Raw genomic sequence first — 25,835 nt, 5'->3', positions numbered from 1 at the left:
TGAAGTTACCAGAGCGTGGCTAGATTAAACCATGCCAATCAAATCTTTGTTAGACTGGCAGTAGATAATGCCAGTAAATGTTGGACTGAAAAATATATGAGGAAATGACATGAGGGAGGATATATGTCATGGAGTAAAGGACAAGGGCTGAATGCTCATTTTCACTGAAGTGGAAAACTTCCACTGGAATTCTGTTATGCCATTACTGGTGTGGCTCACATGACTGGTACACCATTCACACAGAATACTCTCATGAGGAAAGAGTTCTCTCCCTGGATTTTAAATCAAGGTGCATGCCATCATTTGAGCTCTCAAAGCATCCGAGATAAAGTTAAATGAAAAAGTAATATGTGGATCATGGTCTCCCTCCAAAGAGTTAGGAAAGCTCAATGCATGCAGGTTTTCCCACTTTATCTCCATGAAATATGGAGGGCTATAAGAGACTGACAGGCCAAAGGGAGCTTCAAACAAGGCTATGGAGGGTTTTGCGCTCACACTTACTCACTCTGTTGGCTCTGCCATTCAGCCTAATAAAGGGGGCCATGAAATAAGATAAGTATTACAGATCTAGGGAGGTTGAGCTACATATATACTGTTGCAAGTAGTTGTTGTGATTATCTTGTGTACATTTGAACTCTGCAGAGAAATGTCATAACCTTTGTTTTTGCTGGAGCAGTCTAGCACACCTACACCTCTGGAACAAACATAATAAATCAATCATTGTTTATATTTTAGAAACTAGACCTGCTTTAACTAGATTTATTTTTCAAGACCTTTAGCACACAGGCTGGGTTTTTAAGGAAAATACAAAATAGCTTACCTCATCATAGTAAAATAGCTTACCTCATCATAGTATACTCTTAAATCTGCTCTTTTTGATCTCAAATCCCAGAATACCACAGTCCCATTTTCATAGCCAATCAACAGCTGAGTGTTAAAAAGCCAAATTTGATCAGGTTCTCATTTTGAATGTCAGCATTTACAGTGACAAATAAGAGTTCATCAATCAAAAAACCTGTCTTTTGCTAATTTACAAAGAATTATTTTTTTTCATTGCAGGCAATACTGCAACTGAATCAACTGAAGATACCTAGTGGACATTATATATTAATAAAATATCTAATTATGCCATGTGCCCATTATATCTGCTGATTATTATTATTACTACTAATACTGCGATTGGAGGAAAACAGGCTTTAACTATTCTGAAAAGAGGGTAACTGGCTTGTTTTAGGGAGTAAGAGAGTCACAATTATTTCAATATTCCCAAGGTCTGTTCAAGACTTTTCAAATGCTGAGCAAAATAATTAATGGATCCAGAGCTACTTTATGTTATAATCATTATCTGAAATTTTAAACCAATACTTGTATTGGTATTTGGTGTAACAATTTTATTGTTTAAGTTTACTAAGTTTTATGAAAATTGATCAAAATTTTATGCACAGCTAAAAACCTACTTAAAAACCACCAATACATGGCAAAATCCACAAATATTTGCTACATCTGCCCATTACAATTTAATGAAATCTTGCAGCAAAATTGTGTTTTGCCTCAGACATAATATGTAATATATGTAATACACTTCACCTAACATGATACATACAATATTTCAAGAATTCTTACATAAGGGTTTTTTTTTTTTTTTCAAGTTTGAGTTGCCCAATTTCTTGGAACAAAACTACTAAGAGAAAATACTTTAGTTTCATTCTTACTCACTTTCCCTTCGTCTCTTGGGCTATCACTCAAATGCACAACAGGCCCAGGATGAGTCTTTGTGGACCTGCAAGTAAAACCAACACTATTAAAACTGTGTAAAATGAATTTTTATCTTTGAGACTAAGTAGGCAATATTAGAGGAAGTCACCTGACAATTGTGGATGTTGTTATATAACTGACTGGATGGGGAAAGTGGGAAATGCATTCATTGGTTTATATCCACATTTGGTTAGAGAAAATCTATTCAAAGTGATAAGCCATGACTAAGTTCCATTGATTCTAGTGGGTCTATCTGTAGCTGAAACTAAATCTGGATCTAACCCATTGTCCTTTCCAGAGATCAGAAAACAGTCAATATAATATGCACAGCCACACAATTCAAGAGGAGTTAAGAAATTACAGCCCTACCAGCCTAACCTCTGTCTTAGGGGAATGGATGGGAAGCACTATTAAAGAATATACAGAAAAGAAATCCTTGCTGGAAAAGATTAGCATGGCTTCTACAGTGAGAAGCCCGGCCTCACTCAACTTTTTAGAACCCTTTGAAGTGCCAACTAATGCCATAGTTGATAACACTGTTTGGTTACACTATGTGTATTGCATTTTAGTTTACTTAAAGAATTTCATTGAGACAATTGCCATTAAAATAGTAAAACAACCAACCAATAGGCTCATCTCATTAAGCAATTGATTAATATGAAGGGGTTGATCAAATCTGGTCACCAAGTAATCACCCATTTTACAGTCGCTACAGCCTGCCCAACTATTCCTCCTGTGCTGGCCCTGTCTTTCTCCGTGGCTTTCTTCTGCCTACACCTTGCCTGGCTCCACCTCCTCTGCCTGCTTGCTTTCTTTTTGGCATTGGGCCTTTTTCCCTACTGCCCCTTCCCTCTTCTCTAGATCTTCATTTCACTCAAACTCTCACTGTTTCTAAACACCTGGGATATTTTCCTATTCCCCCTCCACTCCAAATTCTTTTGAAACCTCCCCTTCTCTCTTTGCCCCTGAGATTTGTGGATGTTTATTTGTTTTCTGTTTCTCACATTCCAATGTCTTGTTCTTGTGTGCATGCGAGTTTTGTTTTTGCTGTTTTGTTTTATTTTTCCCTTCTCTGCGTATCCCCAATGCCTTTCATCTCTCTGTGTATCTGGGCTTGCCCATGCGCATGTCCTCCCTTCCTCCTAGAAATCTCCAAGACTCTGTCATTTGAAGCAGCTGTGCCTTGATCTGCCTAATGCTCTGGCCAGTCCTCAGTGATGGGTGTGTGTGGTGAGTTTGGGGTGTGCCATTAGCAGGTGGCAAAATGACTTGGGCTTGCCTTGGTCCCAGACTTAGACATATCATGCAGGTGCATGGAGCACTTGGTCAACTGCCAGAACTAGGGGGCAGGAGACAAAGAGCATGCACAATCACATTTCTGCTTCATAGATTAGCAAACAATTTTGGTGCTAGTGGGATGGACTAATATCGTGCAGGAGACAGAGACAGACTGAACAAATACAACCCTGTTGATTTTCCTGGATCCCTTAGCAGCTTACTGTGTACCTTGAGACACTGGGTGAGGGGGCCATTTGCTGATCTGTTTCAGGCACCAAAATGTCTTGGCCTCACGTTGCCTGTTGTAAGGGGCCTGAGGCACACCATGTGGCATACACAGCTCTGTCCCACCACCGCATCTGCTTCGAAGGTAGCCACCCCGCTTGGCCCAGTCTTAGAGCAGGTCCTGCTTCCTCTCCACTTTTCCTGGGTGCTCATGCCCCCTTCCCACCCAGAGAGCTCTCAAAGGGGCCTGAAGCAGGAGCTAGCAGTGGAGGCACCTCGCTTGCTGTGTGCCATCCTCTTCAAGGCAGTCATTTCTACGAAACAGCATAACAGCAGGCTGCCTGGGGATATGAGCAGGTGGCATGATGTGCAAGGGCAGGGGGAAATGCAGCCTTCACGGGGTGTTCATTCTTTTTCCCTGCCCCCCCCCCCACACAGAAGAAAAACCCTTTCCTTGGTGTGTTGTATTCACTGATCAAAAATCACTGTTTAATTAAGACCCCAGATAAGACTATTTCATGTTGGCTCAAGTGATATCAAGACAAAAACTTGGAAGCTGAGGTTGATTCCTAAACTGATGTGCCCCTGGAGTTATGGGGGCACAGATTAGAGTCGGTGTCCTGGATGTTATAAAGGTGCTGGATCCTGATGGGTTACACCTGGGACAACCTGAAGAATTGGGAAGGGCACTCTCACATCCGTTGGCCTTCATGTTTGAGGCCTTGTGGAAATCAGGAGAACTACCAGAGGACTGGGGATAGAGGCAGTGATTCCATTCTTTGAAAAGGGTAGCAGAGTTGACAAGGGGAATTACAGGCCAGTTAGCCTTACATCCATTCTGGGAAAGATGATGGAAAAGCTCAAAATAGGGAAAGCTCTAGAAACCCTGGATAGGGAAGGCGCGTTAAAAACTTCTGAGGCGGGCTGGATAAATGGTCATGGTGGGCCGGATCTGGCCCCCGGGCCGTAGTTTGAGGACCCATGCTCTAAGGCAGGGCTCCTCAAACTTTTTCAATAGGGGGTCAGTAAGACGGGATTGGGTGCGCAAGGCAGTGGCTCGCCTGCTCAGAGGTCTCCCAGCGAGTCCAAAACCATCTCCAAGCAAGCAAGCCCCACCTCCCCACCTGTGTGGCGAAGCGAGCATGCGTGCGGCCGGCAACACAAGCCAGATAAATGGCCCACCATGCCCATTTATCTGGCCCACCATAGAGGTTTTGGGGGCTTGCACGTGCGGAGATTGTTTTGGACTCACTCAGAGAAAAGGATCTCCTTGTGAGTAAGCCAATGCCTTGCCACGCGTGTGTGCCCCCCCCACCCCGTCCCGGCCTGCGCCCCCTGCCCGCACCACCTTCGTGACCCATGCCCATTGCCAGCACCTTTCAACTGGCCCCCTGTTAAAAAAATTTGAGGACCACCGCTCTAAGGGATCAATATATATGACACATGCCAAAAGCAGGTTTAGTGACATCCTCTTTACTATGTAAATTGTTGCATCCACACTGCTGTAAAATCGGGAAATACCCCTAAGAGAATTCTTGATTAAATATGAAATCCTAAACCCCATGCAACCCAGTGATCTCTCAGTATAAGGATAATTTAATTATCTTTGAGCCTTCCCAGATGGGAAAAGACAGGCCAGGCCATTAGTAATTAATGAATGGCTCTTTACTCTTTACTGATAGGAGAAGAATCGAAGCAGTAAGTGCTAGGTTTTGTACGTGGGGCTCCAGGAGGTCGGAACTCGTATTATAGTGACATGAAACCATAAAAGCAATTAGGTGATCATAAATACAGGCATGTAAACAGATAACAGGAGGGAGCTTCTCAGAATGGAGTCAGAGAAGTAATTCCTGTATCACATCTCTAACATGTCATGAGATTCTAAAATGTTTTATACAAATGTTGTTTATGTTATGTATGTTATTTATAAATAACATTTATACTGATTGTCAGTAAAATTTTAGTGATATTTAGATATAAATATCACCAAAAATAGATTAAAAATAAAATGTAGCTGTTGGAATGTAGTTTAATGAGACATAAATAAATGAAGTGAAAACCATGTAAGCCTCTTAAATAGCCCCCAGAAAGTATATAAAGGAGATCTGAAATATGCACCAGGGTCTTGCTTTTGGATCCACTACCTCCAGTGTGTTGTCTATAAACTCTAGGGATGTATACAGGGAAAGCCAGCTTGTCTGAACTTGATGGATTTCCCGCCTACCTCTAAACTCATATTGGAAGCAGGCCAAGTCAGATCTCTTGTGCAGATTCCTGCTCACACCTTGTGCATTTTTGAAACTACTAATGATTGTCATGTAAAGTGCAATTCGCCCAAATTGCCTGATTCTGCCACATGTTCTTCAGGAAGCAGCTAGGCCAGGACTGGTGACTGGAGAAGTCCTGAGACTTTTTAGATCCTGACATTTCTGCTCTCCCCACCCAGCAGAATATACTCTTTCTTCCTTGCCCCTTCTTGGGGTTGCATTTATGACCCCAGGAAGCAACTAGCATGCTTCGTTCTGCAGTAGTTGGGGAAGGATTGGATTCCAGTGTGCTCCTTCAGAGGTCACTACAATGTCTATGTCCTAGGAGAAGGTCTTCTAAAGAAGCCAAAGGCTCCTGGAACACTGTCCAGGTGTCATAAGATTCCACTCTGTGTTTACTTAATTCACAATAAATATCCTGATCCAGCTATTTGGACCCACATTTCTAAGTAGGTTTCTACATGGGTATTTCTCTTAGATTAAAATGTATGAGCATAAAGTTTTAACAAAGACAGTGAAGAGGACTGCATCTTTCTACTCTTGTATGGTATTAATTTAACAGTACCTCTGCTGCAAAGAATTGCATTTAAATGTACTGCAGTGTGCTGCTTTCAATGGGACACACATTCTACTTTACATTGCCATCCATGCTGTGGTGCAAATAGAGCTGGTTCAGGCCAAGAATTATAAACACACACACACACACACACACACACACCCTTCAATGCATCTTATAAAATAGTCAACAATATCAGCAATTAAGAAACAGCTGAAAACTCACAGTTCTATTGCCTTGTTCCACATGATAACGTATCCAGAAAGTATGAAGGACTCAATATTTACAATATGTGTATTTCCCCTCTCTGTTCCAACGTAGAGCCATTTGCTTTGGAAAGGCAAATGACAGAAAGTGATCCTGTATTGGGGGAAAATAAAATAATAATAATAATTTTAAAAATCAGCTGACCTGAATTGAGCTATTACCTCATAGTTTCAGTTTCAAATGGTATAGGATTATCTTCCTCCAGAGTAGGATCACACCGGTGATACTCTCAGAATCTCATTTCACACAAAAAGTACTAGGTAAAATTACCCAATTTGGCCTCCATTGCCTTTTTCTAACCTAGTGCATCTGAAATTGACTTCAGTTTTTGAATATAAAATCTCTGTGGCTTCTCTCCACTTCCCTTTCCACCTATTAAGGAGTCTTCGTACTTCTGTTAAGGTTTTAAATGCAGATAAAACTAGGATGGCTCTGCAGAGAAATCTGCCCAGAAGACATTTGGTATGGGAAATCTCTGGAAGAGTGCGGTCAAGTGACGTCTAGTCTGAAAAAGCAGGATACCTACTGACAGGGCTTTTTTTGTCATAGAATGCACTGGAACAGCGTTCCGGCACCTTTTTTTGACGGATTTTTCCATGTGATTGTGAATCGCCCTGTCGGGTGTAGCAGGTTGGCAGCAAAAAGCATTAAAATAGTGCCTGCGGGCTGCGTGTGTGTCCATGGTGCTTGTGAGGGCGCTGCTCAGCTCGGGACACTGCTCAGCTTCGGATCGGTCGTGTGGTTGCGCGCTGAGTGCTTACTGCCGGTGGCGACCATTATGTTCATGTGTGTGTAGAGTGACTGGCTACATGGAAAAGGTAAATAAGTTCTTTATTTCAAAAAAAGTTGGTGAATTGAAAATCTCTTTTAGTGTAAAAGTGTGACCCCAAGAGGTGAGTTCCGGCACCTTTTTTTTTTTTTTTTTTTTTACAAAAAAAGCACTGCCTACTGGATACCTGTTTTGTGAACTTTGCAAAGAAACAGGTTGCCCCAGCATGGTGTTGAGGAAACGATTAACTAGAACAGTGGTTTTCAACTGACGGTCCGCGGAATGGCGCCGGCCCACCAGCATTTCCTGCCAGTCCAGGGAGGCAGCGGTTTGCTCACTCGGAGAAAATGATCTCCAAATGAGCAAGCCGCTGCATCATGTGCCTGCGTTGTGGCCCATGCACACTGCCAGCACCACCTTTCCAGCCCACGCCCAGCACCGGCACCTTTTGACTGGCCCCCTGCTGAAAAAGTTTGAGGACCCCTGGGTTAAGGACTGTAAATGATTGCTGTGTCCCAAGTTACAAAGCACCCTTGTTGATAAAGGTGAAATGGCAATCAAGAAATGTAAACTTGCTTTGTGTTCCAAGTGGAAATAGAAATGTGCCTTGTTTTCCAAAGCAGGAATGTATGTAACTGTGCCATGTGTTTCAAAACACAAATACAAATGTTCTTTGTCAGTTTTACAAGAGAAGTTAGTTGTACTAGGAGTAAAACTGTTAAAACAGTCAGGATGAAGAAGGAATGTCAGAGGTGTACAAAGAGTGTTAGATTGCAGCTGTTCTTTGTTACTACCTCTTAGTGGTATCATCCTCCTGTATGCAAGATAATAAAGCTTCCTGTTAGTATTTTTGTGTGGCAAGTACTTTTATTTTGTAAGGACCTTGGGATCAAGCAGGAGGAGTAGGCTCCAGCTTCTCCTGGGACTAGATGGGAGTCCCACAACAATGGTCACTAGTAATATATAAAGAGAAAAAGCAAAAGCAGTGGTTCTATCAACATAAAAGAGCAGAACATGGCAAACCCGTGAGAAATTTCTACATCATGCAATGGGAATAAAGGAAGACCTTTCCACCAATCCTTGGGTAGCTGAAATAGCAAGTGGGTAGGCTTTTAGGGATGACAGTGCTAAACATTGGTACTCCAGAGAGAGGAGGACATCCATGGCATGCTGTCTCCTTGGCAGAGATTCACTTAATAAGGAGAAAGTTTGTGAATCTCACATATTTGCAACACAAAAGCTTCAGGTTTTTGGCTTCCTAGCTGCATCCAGGGCTTGTTGAACCTCCTGCTGTAAGAAGCATTTGCCATGTTGTAAGGCAAAGAGTGGTAATGTCTGAGTGCTGCACCCAAACACTGTCAAATGTGAACGGGTTGCCCCAGAGGAGATGCTGATATGTGCTACCCAACATCAGAAGCAGAGTGGTGAACCACCAGTGACTGTTCTACCACTGAGGAACAAGAAAAGAGTCTAGATTGTTGACCTGGAGCTTTGAAAGGACCCTTGTCACTGTGGGGGTGGGGCAAGGGGGAATGCATGCACTGGGGCTTTCCCTCTATGAGAGAGAAAGTGGTCTCAGAAAAAATCCCACCCTGCTGCAGAACCTCTGCCACTAAGCATTATCCACAAGGGCCACCGTGTTCCCTAGGCAAAAGACATCCTTGAGGACACAAGAGGAGAGCTCTTCTTGGGAATGGCTGACGGCATCTCTCTGCAGCAACATTCTCAGCCTCCACTATACTTACAAGCAACTGCAGAACTCTTACCAGTCTCACAAGTGAGGCGCAGCAGTATTGTGGAGAATATCTGCACTTGCCTCTTTAGACAGAAGACTATGGAAATCCTATTGTCTATGGGGACCCTGCATGGTGCATCTGCACAGAGTTCCCTGGAATGCCTTCATGATTGCCAGAAGTTCTAGTCCACTGATATACAATGCCTGCTTCCTGATAGACCACCCGCTCTGGGGAGCCACAGTGACTCCTTGCCCTGGTCTCCAAGCAACACACCTGTGGTGACAGCCTTGTGCCTAAGGCAGGCTGGGCTGGTGTACCCTTCAGCACAAAGGTCACTGGACCTTGGAAGCCAGGTGCAGATGGACGTGGAAGTGCTCAGTCTCTGGTGAGAAGACAGAAATAAATAAATGCTGCAGAGGTCTCATCCAGTGTTGAATGAAGACAGTGACCAGTGTTGCAACTGCCAGTAACACCAGGAGTCACACTGCAGCAAGTGAGCAAACATGCAAAACTAGCCCCAGCTTAAATGGATGCAGAGAGCTGGTCCTTTGCCCAAGGAAGGACCATTTCTCCCCAGCCTAACACTGTTAACTCATCCAAGACCAGAGAGGATTTTTTCAGGACTGGTCTAACATCTCCTCTCAGTTGGCATGGCATCCCTCCCTTGGGCGAGGAGGCATTTGATCACCTCCATGATCCAGCCTCCTGTGACCTCCCTGCTGGTTTCTATAAGTCAGGAGAGACAAGGATCCAGTATGGAAGAATTTGCACGGACCTGTCCAAATGTCTTGTCCTTTAACAGTGCCAGCTGAAACCCATCCAAAAAAACTGGGCAAAACTGTACTCTGGGTACCTTAGCTGATTCACTGTCATGTATGAAGCCCCGACAGAAATAGTGGCTCATGAGGAGACCTTGCACTTGACACGCAGTGCTCAAGAGTCAACCCCACAACCCAACGCAGAGACAGCTGAGCCAGCTGCTGCGTCTTCCTCTGAGCCCCAGCACATTGAGCAAACGCCTGGACCTTTATCAGAGACAGAGAGTCATGAGAAAGAGGAAGCTGCAAGTTCTACTCAGAAGGAGGCAGAGCAAACTGCCTCTTCCCCCTCTGATGCTGATCTCCCTGAGCCGGAAACAGAAGACACAATAGGTGTCGTAGATTTCTCAAAAGCCGTAAACAGACGTTTTTTACGCAGATATGAACAGCGGCAAAGTTTATTACATAAGAGGGAGGAAAGGCGTGACTTGGGAGAATGATCCCACGTGGGCTTGGGAAGAGAAGCCATTAGAGAGTTAACATCTGCTTAGTTAGGACCGCTATTAGGGAACTTATCTATAGAGCTGTAAATCTTGTAGACAATTAGCATTAAAGGACTTTAGTTTTATCGCTCTAGGATGGGTGGATTGTTTAGTTTTATCGCTCTAGGATGGGTGGATTGTTTAGTTTTATCGCTCTAGGATGGGTGGATTGTTTACACACCGGGCTGCACGCCTCGACATTCATCTCAGTATCACTGGATCCTGAATCCTGGCAGAGGCAATAGATTTTTATCCTGGAAAAGCCAGCACATGTATGGGACCAGCATGGATGAGATCCCAGTCAATCCTGAGATGTTCCACAGAGTAGCACATTATTTTTTTGTCATCTTCACCTCCCCAAATATCCCTAATAAAGGCATGCACCAGTCTTGGATTGCCTCCACAAGGAGTTTTTCTCCATCCATACTCAAGCTGTGTCATGTTCTGTTTAATTGCTCTCATGGCCCCTACCTGAGAGGACGACTGACAGGTGACAGCATCTGCATTGGGAAACATCTAACAAACCTCTAACTTTAAATCTATAGTTTAATCAGTTTTACTGTTTTAATAAGTTTTAATTATGCAAGCTACCTGGAATGCCATATCTTGTCAGAAAGACAGGACACACATCAAATAAATACATGCATATTTACATGCATGCATACATACATACTATAGTAGGGTTGCTTATGGCCAATGTTCTGGCCTAAAATCTTATCAGCAAGGTTGAACCTCAGAGGGCAGAGGACTCAGACTAACCCAAACCCTTTACTTGGTATTACTTTATAACTTACATAGGCAAATAGGTCATTGAAAGACTCCCATCAACTTCATAAGGAATTATATGGAAGGTCTCCTTTAAATAAACGAATGTGGAAGTTATTCATTCATTTATTATTTGTGCTCCTTTTGTCAAACTGTAAGATGCCCCATGTGTTTTGCTGTCCTATTTGAATATACATTACTTGTACGAAAACTCAATAAAATATCTATATTAAAAAGGGGAGAAGAAAGCCACTTGCAGGGTCAAGTTTTCCAGAGTGTTTTCCCTGTTTTGCGGGAGATGGGCATGAGCATCTACAGAGTCTAGCCATAAATCGATACACTGGTGGTGACAAGGGCCAGATATGTGACTCCTCTGCAAACCAAGGCTCCTAAGTCGGGTACAAGTGGGTTGCGGGTTTTGACATTCCTGAGGGGGAAGAGCAACCAAGAGCCTCTTTCTTTATGTATAGGGAACCTGCAACTCCACTGAACTTAACAAGGGCAGCTATTTCATAAGCAGCCTGGGAACACTGGAGAGTCTGAAAGGGAATACTCAGAACTGAAATATGACGTCTCCAAGGGCAAACTGGAGAAACTTGTGGTTTGCACAGAGGTACAGAAGTTTGCATAGAGGTACAGAAGTACATGCCCCTGATTGATAGGGTCAAAGTAGTCACCTCAGTGGAGCAGCGGTAGGGTTGAAGATAATGTAGGCATGCCAGATACTTGGGAGTTGAATATAATGGTTTACCCCAAGTAAACCTTTTCAAGAGCAACAAGAGTAAAAACCCTTGCAAAGAGAAATGTCCAGTAAAGGAACAGAAATGAAAGAGAAGACCCTCATCAAAGCATAGAGAAAGAGAGTGTTCATCTGAAGGAATTTTAACCCCACAACAGCACACTAAACAAAGCTTTAGGGGCTATAAGACCGCCATGGCACTCAGAGGAAACAGCCAATAGAAACAGAATGCAAAATCATGCAGAAATATTTTTACAAAGGAAGGTAAGAAGCTCAACAAACTCTGAAGACCAACAGCAGTCAAGAACAGGAGAATATTCTTCAAGTGGCCATGGTGGATGAAAGGAGTGGCACTGGATGATGGGACCCTGAGGTAAGGGAGCTCACATGGTTCCTTGGGCGCTAATGTGTCTCTGACACCTTTCTTGTTGTAGGTGACCTACATCTCCCACTTAAAAAATTGCTGGCAGGCAGGATTGCTGTGGAGCAGGTTTCTATTGATACTGAAAATGGTGGGTTAAGAAGCATTGATGAGTATGTTCAGGCTCTGACCCCACCTTTGCTTGGTACTCAGGTCCTTGTTAGCTGTCCTGTGCAATGCCTCTCCCGGCAGTCATTTTGTGGTGGCACACAGGACAGTTCCTCAAGGCTCCCCAAAGTTGCCTACTCAGCCCCAGAGCCTGCACTGTGGAAGGATATGGTCAAAGGGGGGTTGCAGCAGAAACCTCAGCTGGAATGTTCTGAATGTTGCTCTACACAGGTTCAGAACTTGTGTGTGAGTCCTACAGACCATAAACAAGACAAAAATGAACCATGTCTAGTAGAGGAAGTTTCTCTCTCTCCCATGCGCGTGCACACAGAGAGTAATGTTCTTTTAGATGTTTTAGTGTCACAGATAAACTTGTGGGAGAGGCACTTTTTCCTCCTTTGATGTTCTGTGCATCTGTAACTAATCCATTGTCTTGGTAACTAAAGAAAAAATGAGCAGAAAATTGGTTGTGTGGGAGAGATCTTCTCTGAAATTCACTCATCATCATTGGAGAATTTCAGAAAAGTCCTTGTGCAGATAAGTTAAAATATATGGAAAATGTGGCCCAAACTGTTGAACAATTAAAGACAAATGAGGGTGGAACATGGGTGCAATTAAGTACTTTCATATGTGACCAGTTCCTATCTGGCGCAGGGAGTTAAAAACACAATTTTCACTTGCCTTTCCAAAGCTACAGAAGTGACCATGGGTCATATGGTTACAATGTGAGTTTAACCATCTAATGACTAGTTGATACCCACAGAATAGTCAGGGAAAACTGGAATGAGCAGTCAGATGGTGTGTTCTAATTTCCTATAAAGCAAATGGCTGGTGTGGGGGGAATACTTTCATAAGTGGCTTTGGTGAGCAGTGCTGAGCACGTCCCCCTGCTTGTACATCCACATCATCAGAAAAATATCTCACTTGCAGTAGGATTTATATGCAGCCTTAGGGTGCCAACAGACAAGGCACACAAACAGAAGCCCTAGGAGGCAGTTCAGAGCTGCAGATTGGGGACAGTGCGACATGCTGCTCCAGCATATGAATGCTACTTTTTTAATTGCTCCCTCCACCCAGTGCTCTGCTTTGAAGGGCCTCAGTGGCAACCCAGTTCTGACACATGATCTACCTTCACATGTGCGTAGTTTGCCTTCCAGTAGTATGCACTGAACACAGTGACAGGGTGACTCATCCCTAGTTTAACAATGTGCCTTGGACGCATTCTTACCGCACGTTTATTGCATACCAAAGCCATTCATGCTAGTGGCCTTCCATTAGTGAGGACACATGTGCCACTAGTCACAGCTGTGAGGTCCACGTTCAAAACAAACTGGACAGAGTCACTGTGACACTATCCTGGAGCCACGTGTCATGAGGCCACAGCAGGTCACACCTTGTAATTCTGAACAGTCAGTGCCACTCAAAGCTTGTGCTGTGAGCCGCCCCGAGGCTTCGGCAAGGGGCGGCATAGAAATGTTTTAATAAATAAATAAAAAGATACCCAGATCAAATCTAAGCTAAATTTAAAGTACTGATGTGAACAAGGCCTTTTCAGTCAGATTCTGCCAGATCAAAGGAGACAGAGTAGGATCCATACATAGCTGTTTTTCTAGAAGCACAGCATGGTAAAGGAGGTAAATGTAGCCATTCTGTCTTGGGTACAGTGTTAGTGCCAAATTCAAAAACATACTGCTAGCGCACAAACACTCCAAGGGATTGGTTTGAAAGGAAAGGAAAACTACAGAGAGCATGTTGCAAAGTGCTGCCCGACCCATCATGACCCCATGGGCAACATTCCTCCAGGCTCTCCTGTCCTCCACCATCCCTCGGAGTCTACCCAAGCCGCCCCCTTCTCCTTTTGCCATCAATTAGCATCAGGGTCTTCTCCAGTGAGTTGCTTCTTCTCATTAGGTGGCCAAAGTATTTCCGTATCTGGCCTTCTAAAGAGCAGACAGGGTTGATTTCCTTTAAGATTGACTGGTTTGATATCTTTGTAGTCCATAGGACTTTCAGGAGTCTTCTCCAGCACCACAATTCAAAAGCCTCAATTCTTCAGTATTCAGCCTTCCTTATGGTCCAACTTTCACAGCCATACATTGCAACTGGGAAAACCATAGCTTTGACTTTACAAACTTTTGTTGGCAGGGTGATGTAATTTGCTATAGCTTTCCTCCCAAGTAGCAAGTGTCCTTTACTTTCTTGGCTGCAGTCCCCATCTGCGGTGATCTTGGCACCCAGGGAAATAAAATCTGTCACTACCTCCATTTCTTCCCCATCTATTTGCCAGGAAGTGATAGAACCAGATTCCATGATCTTAGTTTTCTTAATGCTGACCTTCAAGCCAACTTTTGCACTCTCCTCTTTCACCTGCATCAAGAGGCTCTTTAGTTCCTCTTCACTTTCTGCCATGAGAGTGGTATCATCTGTATATCTGAGGTTGTTGAAATTTCTCCCAGCAATCTTAATTCCAACTTGTGATTCATCCAGCCTAGTCTTTCTCATGATGTTGTTGTTGTTGTTGTTGTTATTATTATAATAATAACATTTCTATGCCGCCCCTTGCCGAAACCTCGGGGCGGCTTACAACACGATAAAATACAATGAAATACAATAGCACATAATAAATTACCATTAAATACAAAATACAAAAAATACATTGGTTTACAAATATAAGATTAAAATTATCAGTATAACTTAAGTAAATAAAAATATAGGAGGAGAAAGAGAAGGGAGAAGAAGTTGCCCTGGCCAGATCATATGTTTTAACAATTCAAATGATGTTTAAATAAAAAGGTCTTTACCTGGCGCCGAAAAACCAGTAACGACGGTGCCAGGCGGACCTCTTTGGGGAGTGAATTCCATAGGTTGGGTGCCACCGCAGAGAAAGCCCTCCTCCGAGTACTTAGTCTCCTAATTTCTTTCATGGAGGGTTCCCAGAGAAGGGACTCTCCCGCAGATCTCAAAGGGCGGTCGGGCATATACGGACGTAAGCGCTCGTTCAGGTAGCCAGGACCCAAGTCGTTTAGGGCTTTATAGGTCATAATCAACACCTTGAATTGGGCCCGGGCTTCAATGGGAAGCCAGTGAAGCTGACGGAGGACTGGAGTCATGTGAGCATAACGCCCCGTCAGCAACCTGGCAGCTCTATTTTGCACCAATTGAAGTGTTCGGACTGTCTTCAGGGGAAGCCCCACGTAAAGCGTGTTACAGAAGTCTAGGCGGGAAGTCACCAGCGCGTGTGTCACCGTCGCCAGGCAGTCGTACTCCAGGTAGGGGCGCAGCTGATTAATCAGCCGAAGCTGAAGGAAGGCGTTCCTCGCCACCGCTGTCACCTGAGCTTCCAAAGAAAGCTCTGGGTCGAGGAGTACTCCTAGGCTGCGGACCTTATCCCTAAGAGGGAGTGTTGCACCATTCAGGACCAGATCAAATCCACCCTCTCCGAAACCCGATCCGCCAACCAACAGGACCTCCGTCTTGTCTGGGTTGAGTTTCAGTTTATTTGCCCTCATCCATTCCCTTACCTCGGCCAAGCACCGGTTCAGCACAGCCACTGCCTCACCTGGATTAGTGGAAAACGAGAGGTAGAGCTGGGTATCATCAGCGTATTGATGATTCCGCAGCCCACACCTCCTGATGACCTCTCCCAGCGGTTTCATATAGATGTTAAATAGCAGAGGGGATAGAATGGAGCCCTGTGGTACTCCATGGCATAACTGCCATGACGTAGAGACATGGTCCCCCAGCACTACCTTCTGGAATCAACCGTTGAGGTAGGAGCGGAACCACTGCAAAGCAGTGCCTCCAACCCCCAATCCCACAAGCCTATCCAGAAGGATACCATGGTCGATGGTATCGAAAGCCGCCGAGAGGTCCAGAAGAACCAACAGGGATGCACTCCCCCTGTCCTTCTCCCTGCACAGGTCATCGTACAGGGCGACCAAGGCAGATTCAGTACTGTACCCAGATCTGAAGCCGGACTGAAAAGGATCCAGATAATCAGTTTCATCCAAGAGTGCTTGGAGTTGTCCCGCCACCACTCGCTCCAACACCTTGCCCAGAAACGGGATGTTGGCCACAGGTCTATAGTTAGTGGCCATCTCTGGATCCAGTGACGCTTTCTTCAGGACCGGTCGTATTACCGCCTCCTTTAAAGGGGCAGGCACTCGACCCTCCCTCAGAGAAGCGTTAACCACTTCCAAGATCCAGGTCCCAATCCCGTGCTTGGAGTTATGATGTGCTCTGGATATAAACAGGCAGGGCGACAATATACAGCCTTGCCATTCTCCTTTCCCAATTTTGAACCAATGAGTAGTTCCATGTCCAGTTCTCACTGTTGCTTCTTGACCCACATACAGGTTTCTCAAAAGACAAATAAGATGGTCTGGTACTCTCATCTGTTTAAGAACTTGCCACAAGTTGCTGCGATCCACACAATCAAAGGCTTTAGCATATTCAATGAAGCAGAAATAGATGTTTTTCTGGAACTCCCCAGCTTTCTCCATGATCCAGTGTATGTTGGCAATTTGATCTCTAGTTCCTCTCCCTGTTCGAAATCCTGCCTGTACTTCTGGTAGTTCTCAGTCCACATACTGCTGGAGCCTTGCTCGTAGGATTTTGAGCATAACTTTGCTAGCATGTGAAATGAGTTCAATGCTGCGCTAGTTTGAACATTCTTTGGCATTGTCCTTCTTTGACAATGAAATGTAAACTGACCTTTTCCAATCCTGTGGCCACTGTGGAGTCTTCCAGATTTGCTGGCATATTGAATGTAGCACTTTAACTGCATAGCATTCCAATCCCCCATGATGATAAGGACATCATTTTCGGTGTTATTCCTAGAAGGTGTTGTAGGCCTTCATAGAACTGGTCAACTTCAGCCTCTTCAGCACCAGTGGTTGGGGCATAGACTTGGACTATTGTGATGTTGAATGGTGTGCCTTGGATTCGAACTGAGATCATTCTGTCATTTTGGAGATTGTATCCCAGTACTGCTTTTCCTACTCTTTTATTGACTATGAAGGCTACTCCATTTCTTCTGAGGGATTCTTGCACGCAGTAGTATAGCTGATGGTCATCTGAATTAAATTCACCCATTCCTGTCTTGTTTAGTTCACTGATTCCCAAGATGTCGATGTTCAGTCTTGTCGTCTCATGTTTGACCACGTCCAGCTTGATGTTGATCTTACATTCATAGATTCATAGATCTTACATTCCAGGTTCCTGTGCGGTATTGTTCTTTACAGCGTTGGACTCTCCGTTCACCACCAGATACATCTGCAAGTGAGTGTCCTTTCGGCTTTGACCCAGTCGCTTCATTCTTTCTGGCGCTACTAGTACTAGCCCTCTGCTCTTCCCCAGTAGCACATTGGACACCTTCCAACCTAAGGGGCTCATCTTCCGGCATCATATCTCTTTGCCTTTTGGTACTGTCCATGGGTTTTTCATGGCAAGGATACTGGAATGGGTTGCCATTTCCTTCTATGAGGAGAGATTGAGAAAACTGGGCATGTTCAGGTTTGGGAAGAGAAGACTGAGGGGGAACATGATATCCCTGTATAAGTACCTCAAAGGCTGTCTCTAAGAGGAAAGTTAAGATCTCTTCTAGCTGATGCCAGAGTGTAGGACATGGAATAATCAATTCAAGTTATGACAGCCCAGATTCTGTCTGGACATCAGGGAAAACTTCCTCACTGTCAGACCAATACAACAGTAGAACCAGCTGCCTAGAGAGGTGGTGGGCTCTCCCACACAAGAGACACTCAAAAAGAAACTGGACAGCCATCTGAGTGGGATGGTGTAACATGGTGTCCTGCAACAGCAGGAGGTTGGACTCGATGGCCTTCATGGCCCCTTCCATTCTACTCTTCTATGATTCTATGACCTTTTGTCAGAACTCTCTGCTATGACCCGTCCGTCTTGGGTGCCCCTGCACAGCATAGCTCATAGCTTCATTGTGCTACGCAAGCCCCTTTGCCACGACAAGGGGAAGGGGACAGAGCAGCATAGGAGGCACCAACTGACAGCAGACTAGCAGTGGGGAGTGGCTGCTTTACCCAAATCTTCCCTGTTCCCAGGTCATTTCTCCAGTAAAACCAGAAAGGGAAAAATTTGTGTAGACAGCCCCAGATACTCTAGTGCAAACCACATAATGAGGGTTAGCAGCTTCCTGCTTATCCTCTCCTATACTGATTTTTTAAAATGATATCAGGAGAGGAAACTGCTCATTTTTTGCTTCAGTTCTGTACAGGATTGGCTTAAGATTATTAGCATAAAAGTAATTAAACTGATATCAACACACAGCAGTAGCCACAACAGCATCATCCATATTATTAAATATGAAAAACTGTAATGTCTTACCGTTCTCGATTAAATTTCAAGGAATGGAGAATTGCTGGCCGTTTCTGTCTCAAATTCCACAAATGGAGCATGTCATCTGAACTTGCACTAACCAAAGCACCCTGTCAAAGTGACAGAAAACAAGTATGCCAAATGTTACCACCACCTTAGACAGTGTTCAAAAATGGCAGGTTAAAAAAAAAATTGGGAGTACAGAGGCCCCATCTTGGTGGTAATGCCCCCACCAAGTACAATGGTGGGGGCATTACAATCGGGAGTACAATGCCCCCTCTTGCATGGTGTCTGTGCAGCCCCATAGGCGAATTCTGCATCTGCAGAGTCTCAGTCTGGAACTTGCTCGCACCTTGGTGGGCAGCCTCCCTGCCCAAATGTGCACAGTTAGAAAGGGGCAGCTTCCTGCCTTCCTCTCATTTCTGCAGCAGCAACACCACCACCACGAATTGGATTTTCTTCTCGCTTCCGCTCTCAGAGCTTGAGCTAGCCTAAAGCACAGTCACTCTCTTTTCCCCCTTTGTCTTACTCCTTTAAAAAAAACCCTATTCAATTCTGTCCTTCAGTTTGGCATACTTTTCTTCTCAGTGTGTCCTGCCTCAGGGCCCTTGTCTTGTCACTTCAGAAGTTTGGTGGAGGGCTCTTTTTCCCAGTGATTCTTGCAGGAGTAAACTCCCTCCTGCTAATGGCAATAGGCTGCATCTGCAGGATTTAGAAGAAAGTCACCACCCTTAATCTTGCCAGCACTATCAGTGGTTTACCAGCGAAAATCTAAGGCAGCTAAAATCTGCCTTAGAGCACTTTTAAGGGGTCAAGCTCTGCTGGGGGCACACAAGGTGACCCACTCCCTCACAGCTACTTGCAGGGGGTTTCTGTGGGCTGTTCAGCAACTGAGCATCAGTGGGGTTTGTTTGATGGTCTCCTTCCTTCTCATCTTTCTTTAGTCACATGCCATCCCTTTGGCAAATCTGTTAAGTGTACGTTGAAACAATATGAAGTAGATTGATGTATCTTCCTTTGAAAGCAGATTAAAAGCTTTGTCCAGATTCCGAACAAGCATTAATTTGGAGTGCTTCATTGATTACAAGTTAACTTCACAGAATAATGGAAGGGGCAATGAAAGCCATTGGGTTCAACCCCGTGCTGTTGCAGGTCACCAATTTACACCATCCCACTCAAATGTCTGTCCAGTTTTGCCTTGTGATGACAGTGCTTGAACAGGGATAGCTTGAAGCCTATAATCATTGAGCTGTGATTAGTTCAGCCAAGTTGCAAGCTCACTGAGCTGATCTCTGCTGGAAGGGCTTGTACCGGTGGTACACAGTGGCAGACTGAGAATAGTAACAGGCAGCAGTTACCATGGTGAGCAGCGGGCAAAGCTTGGCAGTCACCCTCAAGTGCTGCTTTGGTTGTCAGCGGTGTTTACCCAGCCAGCAGTCAGTGCCTGTGGCAGGGAAGAGACCACCTCTCCTGCTGCCTGCTGCCCCCAAGTGCCTGGCATGGCGATGGTGTGGAGGGAAGCCTCTGGCAGACATCCTCAAGTGCCATGGACACTTTGGGGGAAGCGGTTGATAGCGCTCACGTGGCAAGAATGGCGAGGTGATTTTGCTGCTCTTGCCATGTAGCTCACCTCTAGCTGGGCTTGACTCACGTCAGTGGGATCCGGATGACATGGCAATTCATTATGGGTCAAACAACCAAACTGCATTTGCACAGGTGTTATTGGGGTGGCTTAAAGACCACCCTAACAGACATGGTTTGTTGTTGCGGTTCTTTGACCCATGGTGCCATCTGGATCTGGACAATGCAACCTATCGTGTGTCAAACCAACTGCGGGCACGCCGCCTCGCAAGGACTGTAAAATCCCCTTGCTCCTCTTGCCAAGCGGCTGGCAGGCCAGCAATGCAGACAGCTGCCCTCAAAAGGCCCCTAAGAGGCACTTGGAGACGACCATCAAAGATCTTCCGCTGCTTGTCATGGTAGTGCCCCCTTCTGGGAGTCAGTGGTAGAGATGACAATTTCCCCACCTGTGGTGCCACTGTGAGTCCCTTCAGCACCATGGAGGTGGAGCACAGATTAAGTTCAGCAGGCACCATGGCTGGCTGGAATGATCACCCCTCCCATGCTGCATGTGGCTTATGCCCACCTTGATGGCGGGCAGCCAGGATCACACCATGGAAGCCTGTCCCTGTTCCCTGCACAGTTAGGGATCCTCAGAGGTCCCATGGGGACTCCTGGGATTCCCCTGGGGGGATCAAAGGGGGAGAAGGGGGAGGGAAGGGGAGCAGATGCCCTCCCCATGATTTGCCCAGTCATCTCTCAGAGGCGTCATGGATATTGTGGCTCATTTTGTTGTGCAAACATGACCATAGATAGAGTTCTCTTTATGTACTGCACATTACCTGTGTTTTTCTTCTAATCGTTTGTCAAATTTACTGATTTTCCATGGTGAAGATACTATTGGTATAACCCTTTTGTTATGTTATGTTTTCTCCTCCAAACAAATGGAGAAAAGATGCTTGACAGTGTCTTTACTTCTGGTTCTGCTGTGCCTTGGTGCTTTCTGACTCTGGCTTGTTCCTGGATTTGCCCCTGTCTCTCCCCCTGGTGCGCCATCACACTTCCATCACACCAGATGCTTGCCGGTGCACCAGCTGTAACCTCCTGCTGCCTGCATCCTAGACCTGACCTTTTCTGAGAAGGAAGCCCTACGGTGTCAAATGGGAGTCACTGCCAGGTATAGGACTGCAGAATTTGAAAGGGATGGGGCGGGGGGAGGTCTGGGAAGGGGAGGAGGGGGAGCTTTGCCTTGCCCAGTCACTGACTGATGAGCACTTGGGAGACACAAGCTGCCCAGTCCAAGGGCTTGTGCCACTCTTCCCCACATGTGGTGCTTATGCCTGTGTTAAGAGTGCCTGAACAGGCAAAGAAGCATCCTAATGGGCATACACAGGGTGGGAACGCCTGCTCCGCGTGGTGTGTGTAGGGTGCAAGGATTGTGTCCATGCTGTGAGGCATATCCTTGCATCTTTCCCACCACACAGAAAGTAGGAGAAGAGCTCTTGTGTTGTGTTTCCGCTTTCAGGAAGGTGATGTGAGGTTTTGATCCTGCTTTTCCCCACAACTGTGCATTCCATCCTCACCTGTCTTTTTCTGAGGGTTAAACTACACATAACTAGGCTTTCTTTCCTCTTTTTTAACTTAAAAGTAAGCGCATGAGCCCTCACACAGATCATGGCTCTGGCGTAGTAGGTAGGGGACTTTAAGCTTTTGCCCTATGCTCGCAACTGTCATTACAACGAGATGCCTTTTTGTAAATGTCAGTTAGGGGCAGAAACAGACTGGGGGATAAAAGTTGGATGGGAATTGGAGTCCCTGCCTTCATGCCAGGGTTCCAGTTTCAGCACATTTGCACATGACAGTAAGCCACCCCACCTTTTAGTTCCCACCAGGATGCATCTTTTGCACTTCTTACAAAACTTTGTGGGACTGTAGGTGGTGCAGTGGTTTAAACTGCTGAGCTGCTGGGCTGGTTGATCGAAAGGTCGCCAGTTCGAATCCACAGACGGAGTGAGCTCCCGTACTCTGTCCCAGCTCCTGCCAACCTTGCAGTTCGAAAGCATGCAAATACAAGTAGATGAAAAGGTGCCACTTTGGTGGGAAGGTAACAGCATTCCGTGCACCTCGGCGTTTAGTCATGTTGGCCATATGACCATGGAAACTGTCTGCGGAGAAATGCTGGCTCCCTTGGCTAGGAAACGGAGATGAGCACCGCCCCCTAGAGTCAGGCATGACTGGACTTTAATGTCATGGGAACCTTCACCTTTTACCAGACTTTTAGGTTCTAAGGAAAGTGTACATTTGCACTTGCCTTTTCTTCCAAGGGAATGGGAGTTTTGACACCAAGCTATAATCTCCTTTAAAAGGGGGATTTCCACCTTATGCATCATTTTACAAAGCTCAGCCATGTTCCCCTTACTTATTTCCTAAACAAAACAGCCCAAACATGGTAGTCTTTTGGCACAAGGGAAGTGATTCAGCCCCTTGATCGTTTCTTTGCTCCTTTCCCTGTCTTTTCCAGTTCCACTATATCCTCGCACAAAACTGTGACCAGCGCTGTCCCCTGCTCTCCATGTGTGGCTGGCTGTACCACAGCTTTGTATAAATACAGGCTTACCTCATTAATTAAAAACTGAAGCTGCAGAACTGCAGCACCACTTTCATGTTCACAGTAGCAATCAACTCCTGGCCTGCCCAATCTATTAAATATCAAAGTCAAGGATCAATTTGTCCAGGTCGACAGCTGACATAAAAAAACAACAGCAAATCCAACATAGTTCACCACTGGTTTCAATTATTAGGAAGCACAAGACAGAGCAGGCCCTAGAAAGGATGATGTCACAACCTAGTACTAGCCCCCTGCTCTTCCCCAGTAGCACATTGGACCCCTTCCGACCTGAGGGGATCATCTTCTGGCGTCATATCTCTTTGCCTTTTGGTACTGACCATGGGATTTTCATGGCAAGGATACTGGAGTGGGTTCCCATTTCCTTCTCCAGTGGATCACATTTTGCCAGAGCTCTCTGCTATGACCTGTCCGTCTTGGGTGGCCCTGCATGGCATAGCTCATAGCTTCATTGTGCTACACAAGCCCCTTCGCCACGGCAGGGCAGTGATCCATGAAGGGGGGCAGAGGGTTAGGGGCATCCAAATTGAAATGCAAGCTAAGATACATACAAGGAGGCTCTCCTAGGCTAGTTTATGGGCAGCCACGTAACCTTTAGCAAGTATTAACCAGAGGCAAAACCTCATCACTGGAATTTTCACTAGACCTAATAAACCTAAGACCCAACTGTGCTCAGTAATAAACACCAGTGATAAATCAAAGTGGTCCCAGTGCGGCTATCCACTGCATCCATGGCAAATATACCTGCACATCATTGAATACTGTGCACTTAACCTCCTACATTAAGTGCCTAAAAGCCATTTATTTTGTCAAACAGCATTATCTTTAAGGTGGAGAATAAATGGCACAAGTCAGACATCAAGAATAAGAACATGGATAAACATATCAGTGAACAATTTAACCTCCCTGGATGTAACATCAAGGCCCTCAGGGTGGCACTTCTAAAGAAAATGGAATCAGAGGTTTTGCTGGAAAGTGAGATTGCACAGCAAGATATGATAAAAAAATTGATTATGTTAATTAGGGACTCAACAGGGACTATAATCTCTATGTATAGTATAAAGACTCTTGCAGTACCATCTGGTTGTTCGAAGAGAACAGAATGCTTGTGCTAGTTTATTAGCTTATCTGAATAAGTAAAACAGTCTATCTTTGTACTACACTGAACCCCTCAATTTGCCACTTGAAGGCTAACGCAGTTATAATAGGATGTATATAGTTGGATTAACTATCAACATCCTCTTGTTTCAGTTATCTGCATTCTGTTGAGATCTCTATACTTCCAGAAGAACATTTAACTTTCCCTGAAAGCCTGATAATAGAAAGAGAAATTAATTATTTGATATATAAAAAGGGGAAGGTCCCAGAAGTAGATGACCCACCACAGGAGTTTTTTAAACAGTTCAAGAATTTATTTTTCCACACCTAACTACATAGTTTAAATCCATTTGAGAGAAGGTTCACTTCAAGAATCATGAAGAAAGGCTAGGATAACAGTACCAACAAAACTGAATAAGCATAGAAGACAGGTAGCATTTTATAGACTAATAACATTGCTAAACCTAGATGCCAAATTGTTTATCTGTTTTAGAAAGCTTGTTGGGATCACATGTTCAAAAAACCAAACAGGCTTCATTCCCAGTAGAGAAATCTTAGGCAATATTAAAAATGCTTGAATACCGTGTTTTGTTTTTGTTTTGTTTGTATATGCCCAAAAGCGTTTGACTATTTGAAATGGCCCTTTATAAAATCAGTGCTACCTAGAATTGATATCAGACAGATTTTCTATATTCATTTAAACAGCTTTACAAAGAGTGAAGAGCTGTAATCTGAACTAATGGATTGGATTCATTACCTATTACACTGCAGAAAGGAACAAAGTGGCATTGTTCTCTGCTACCCCTCTTTTTGCCCTGTTGATAATGCTTCTGGCAATTCCAGTTAAAAATTATAGCATAATTATTGACATCACTTCAATAATGAAGAGCACAGAATAAATATTTTGCAGATGATGTAGCAATTGTCACTACCTATCTAGAATTACTTCTCTTCAGGAAATTCAAAGAGGAGTTAACAGCTACAGTAAGATTTCAGGCTTTAAAGTTAGATATAAATAATCAGCCTAAGGTTTCAGACAAACACAAAATCTCAATTCTCATGAGTAACTAGGGCATGGGTCCTCAAAATACAGCCCGCGGGCTGGATCCAGGCCCGCCATGCTCATTTATCCAGTCCGCCTCAGAGGTTTTGGACTCACTCAGAGAAAATGATCTCTGAGCGAGTCCAAAAGCTCTGAGCCAGCGCAGGCGTTCTTTAAAACTGAGCAGAGAGAGAGAGAGCCGGCACATGCATCAAATTGCAACAGCTCAACTGCACGTGCACTGGCTCTCCCCCCCTCCCGCCCCAACTGCACGGATATACAGAGTGGGAATACGGAGTGGGAAACTGAAAAGAGGCAGGCAGAAGAGAAAGAAAGACGAAGACAAAGACGAAGAAAGGACTGAAGGTAACAAAAATATAACTTTTTAAATCTATTTTTAATTACGTGAGCCTGGGGGTGGTCAGGCTGCGTGGCCTTCTCCAAGTGATCAAGCCGCTGCCTCACTGAGCCTGGGCCCACTGCTACCACCGTCGCCACCACCTCGCTGACCCCGGGCCTGCTGCCACCGCTTCACCGAGCCCAGGCCTGCCGCCACCACCCCCTCACCCCGCCCAGGCCAGCCGCCGCTCTACCGCACCCGCCACCCCGCCATGCCCGTGCCTTTTAAGTTCCAAATCTTTAGCTATACATATTGCTGACTAAATTATTTTGTGGGTTGTCTGCATATGGTAGGCATGTCATGAATGGATCCAGCTGGAACCAGGGGTCAGACTAGATGGTCCTGGAGAGCTCTTCTGACTTGCTCTGTTTCTATGTTTCTAAGTAGGTTGGAAAGAAGATTTTTGTATGCCAACAACAATTCTCTTTGGGACAAGTTTCATTGCTAGTTCCATTAAGGTAATAAGTGCAAGAGCAAGGGAACTGACTTTCAATGTACTTTCTTGGTGGCACTTAACTCTTATCAGGGCACAGAAGATCTCCAAACCAGATAAATGTTTCCAAGGGTATCAACGG

At 44.9% G+C, this 25,835-nt stretch overlaps 1 protein-coding gene across 1 annotated transcript in view; it reads right to left on the bottom strand.

Annotated features, from left to right (window-relative positions):
• STXBP5L (syntaxin binding protein 5L) overlaps window positions 1-25,835 on the bottom strand; it is a 109,086-nt gene that overhangs the window by 73,696 nt on the left and 9,555 nt on the right. Inside the window, exons 3-7 of the mRNA XM_044449686.1 lie at window positions 22,712-22,793; window positions 18,544-18,644; window positions 6,307-6,441; window positions 1,717-1,780; window positions 844-927 (exon numbers count right to left, since the gene is read on the bottom strand). Coding sequence (XP_044305621.1) covers window positions 844-927; window positions 1,717-1,780; window positions 6,307-6,441; window positions 18,544-18,644; window positions 22,712-22,793 — 466 coding nt within the window. The remainder of the gene's footprint in view (window positions 1-843; window positions 928-1,716; window positions 1,781-6,306; window positions 6,442-18,543; window positions 18,645-22,711; window positions 22,794-25,835) is intronic.

This window comes from Varanus komodoensis, unplaced genomic scaffold, assembly GCF_004798865.1.
Source record: "Varanus komodoensis strain SLA01 unplaced genomic scaffold, ASM479886v1 scaffold60, whole genome shotgun sequence".
NCBI lineage: Eukaryota > Metazoa > Chordata > Lepidosauria > Squamata > Varanidae > Varanus > Varanus komodoensis.
This window is presented reverse-complemented; position numbering and strand designations above follow the sequence as displayed.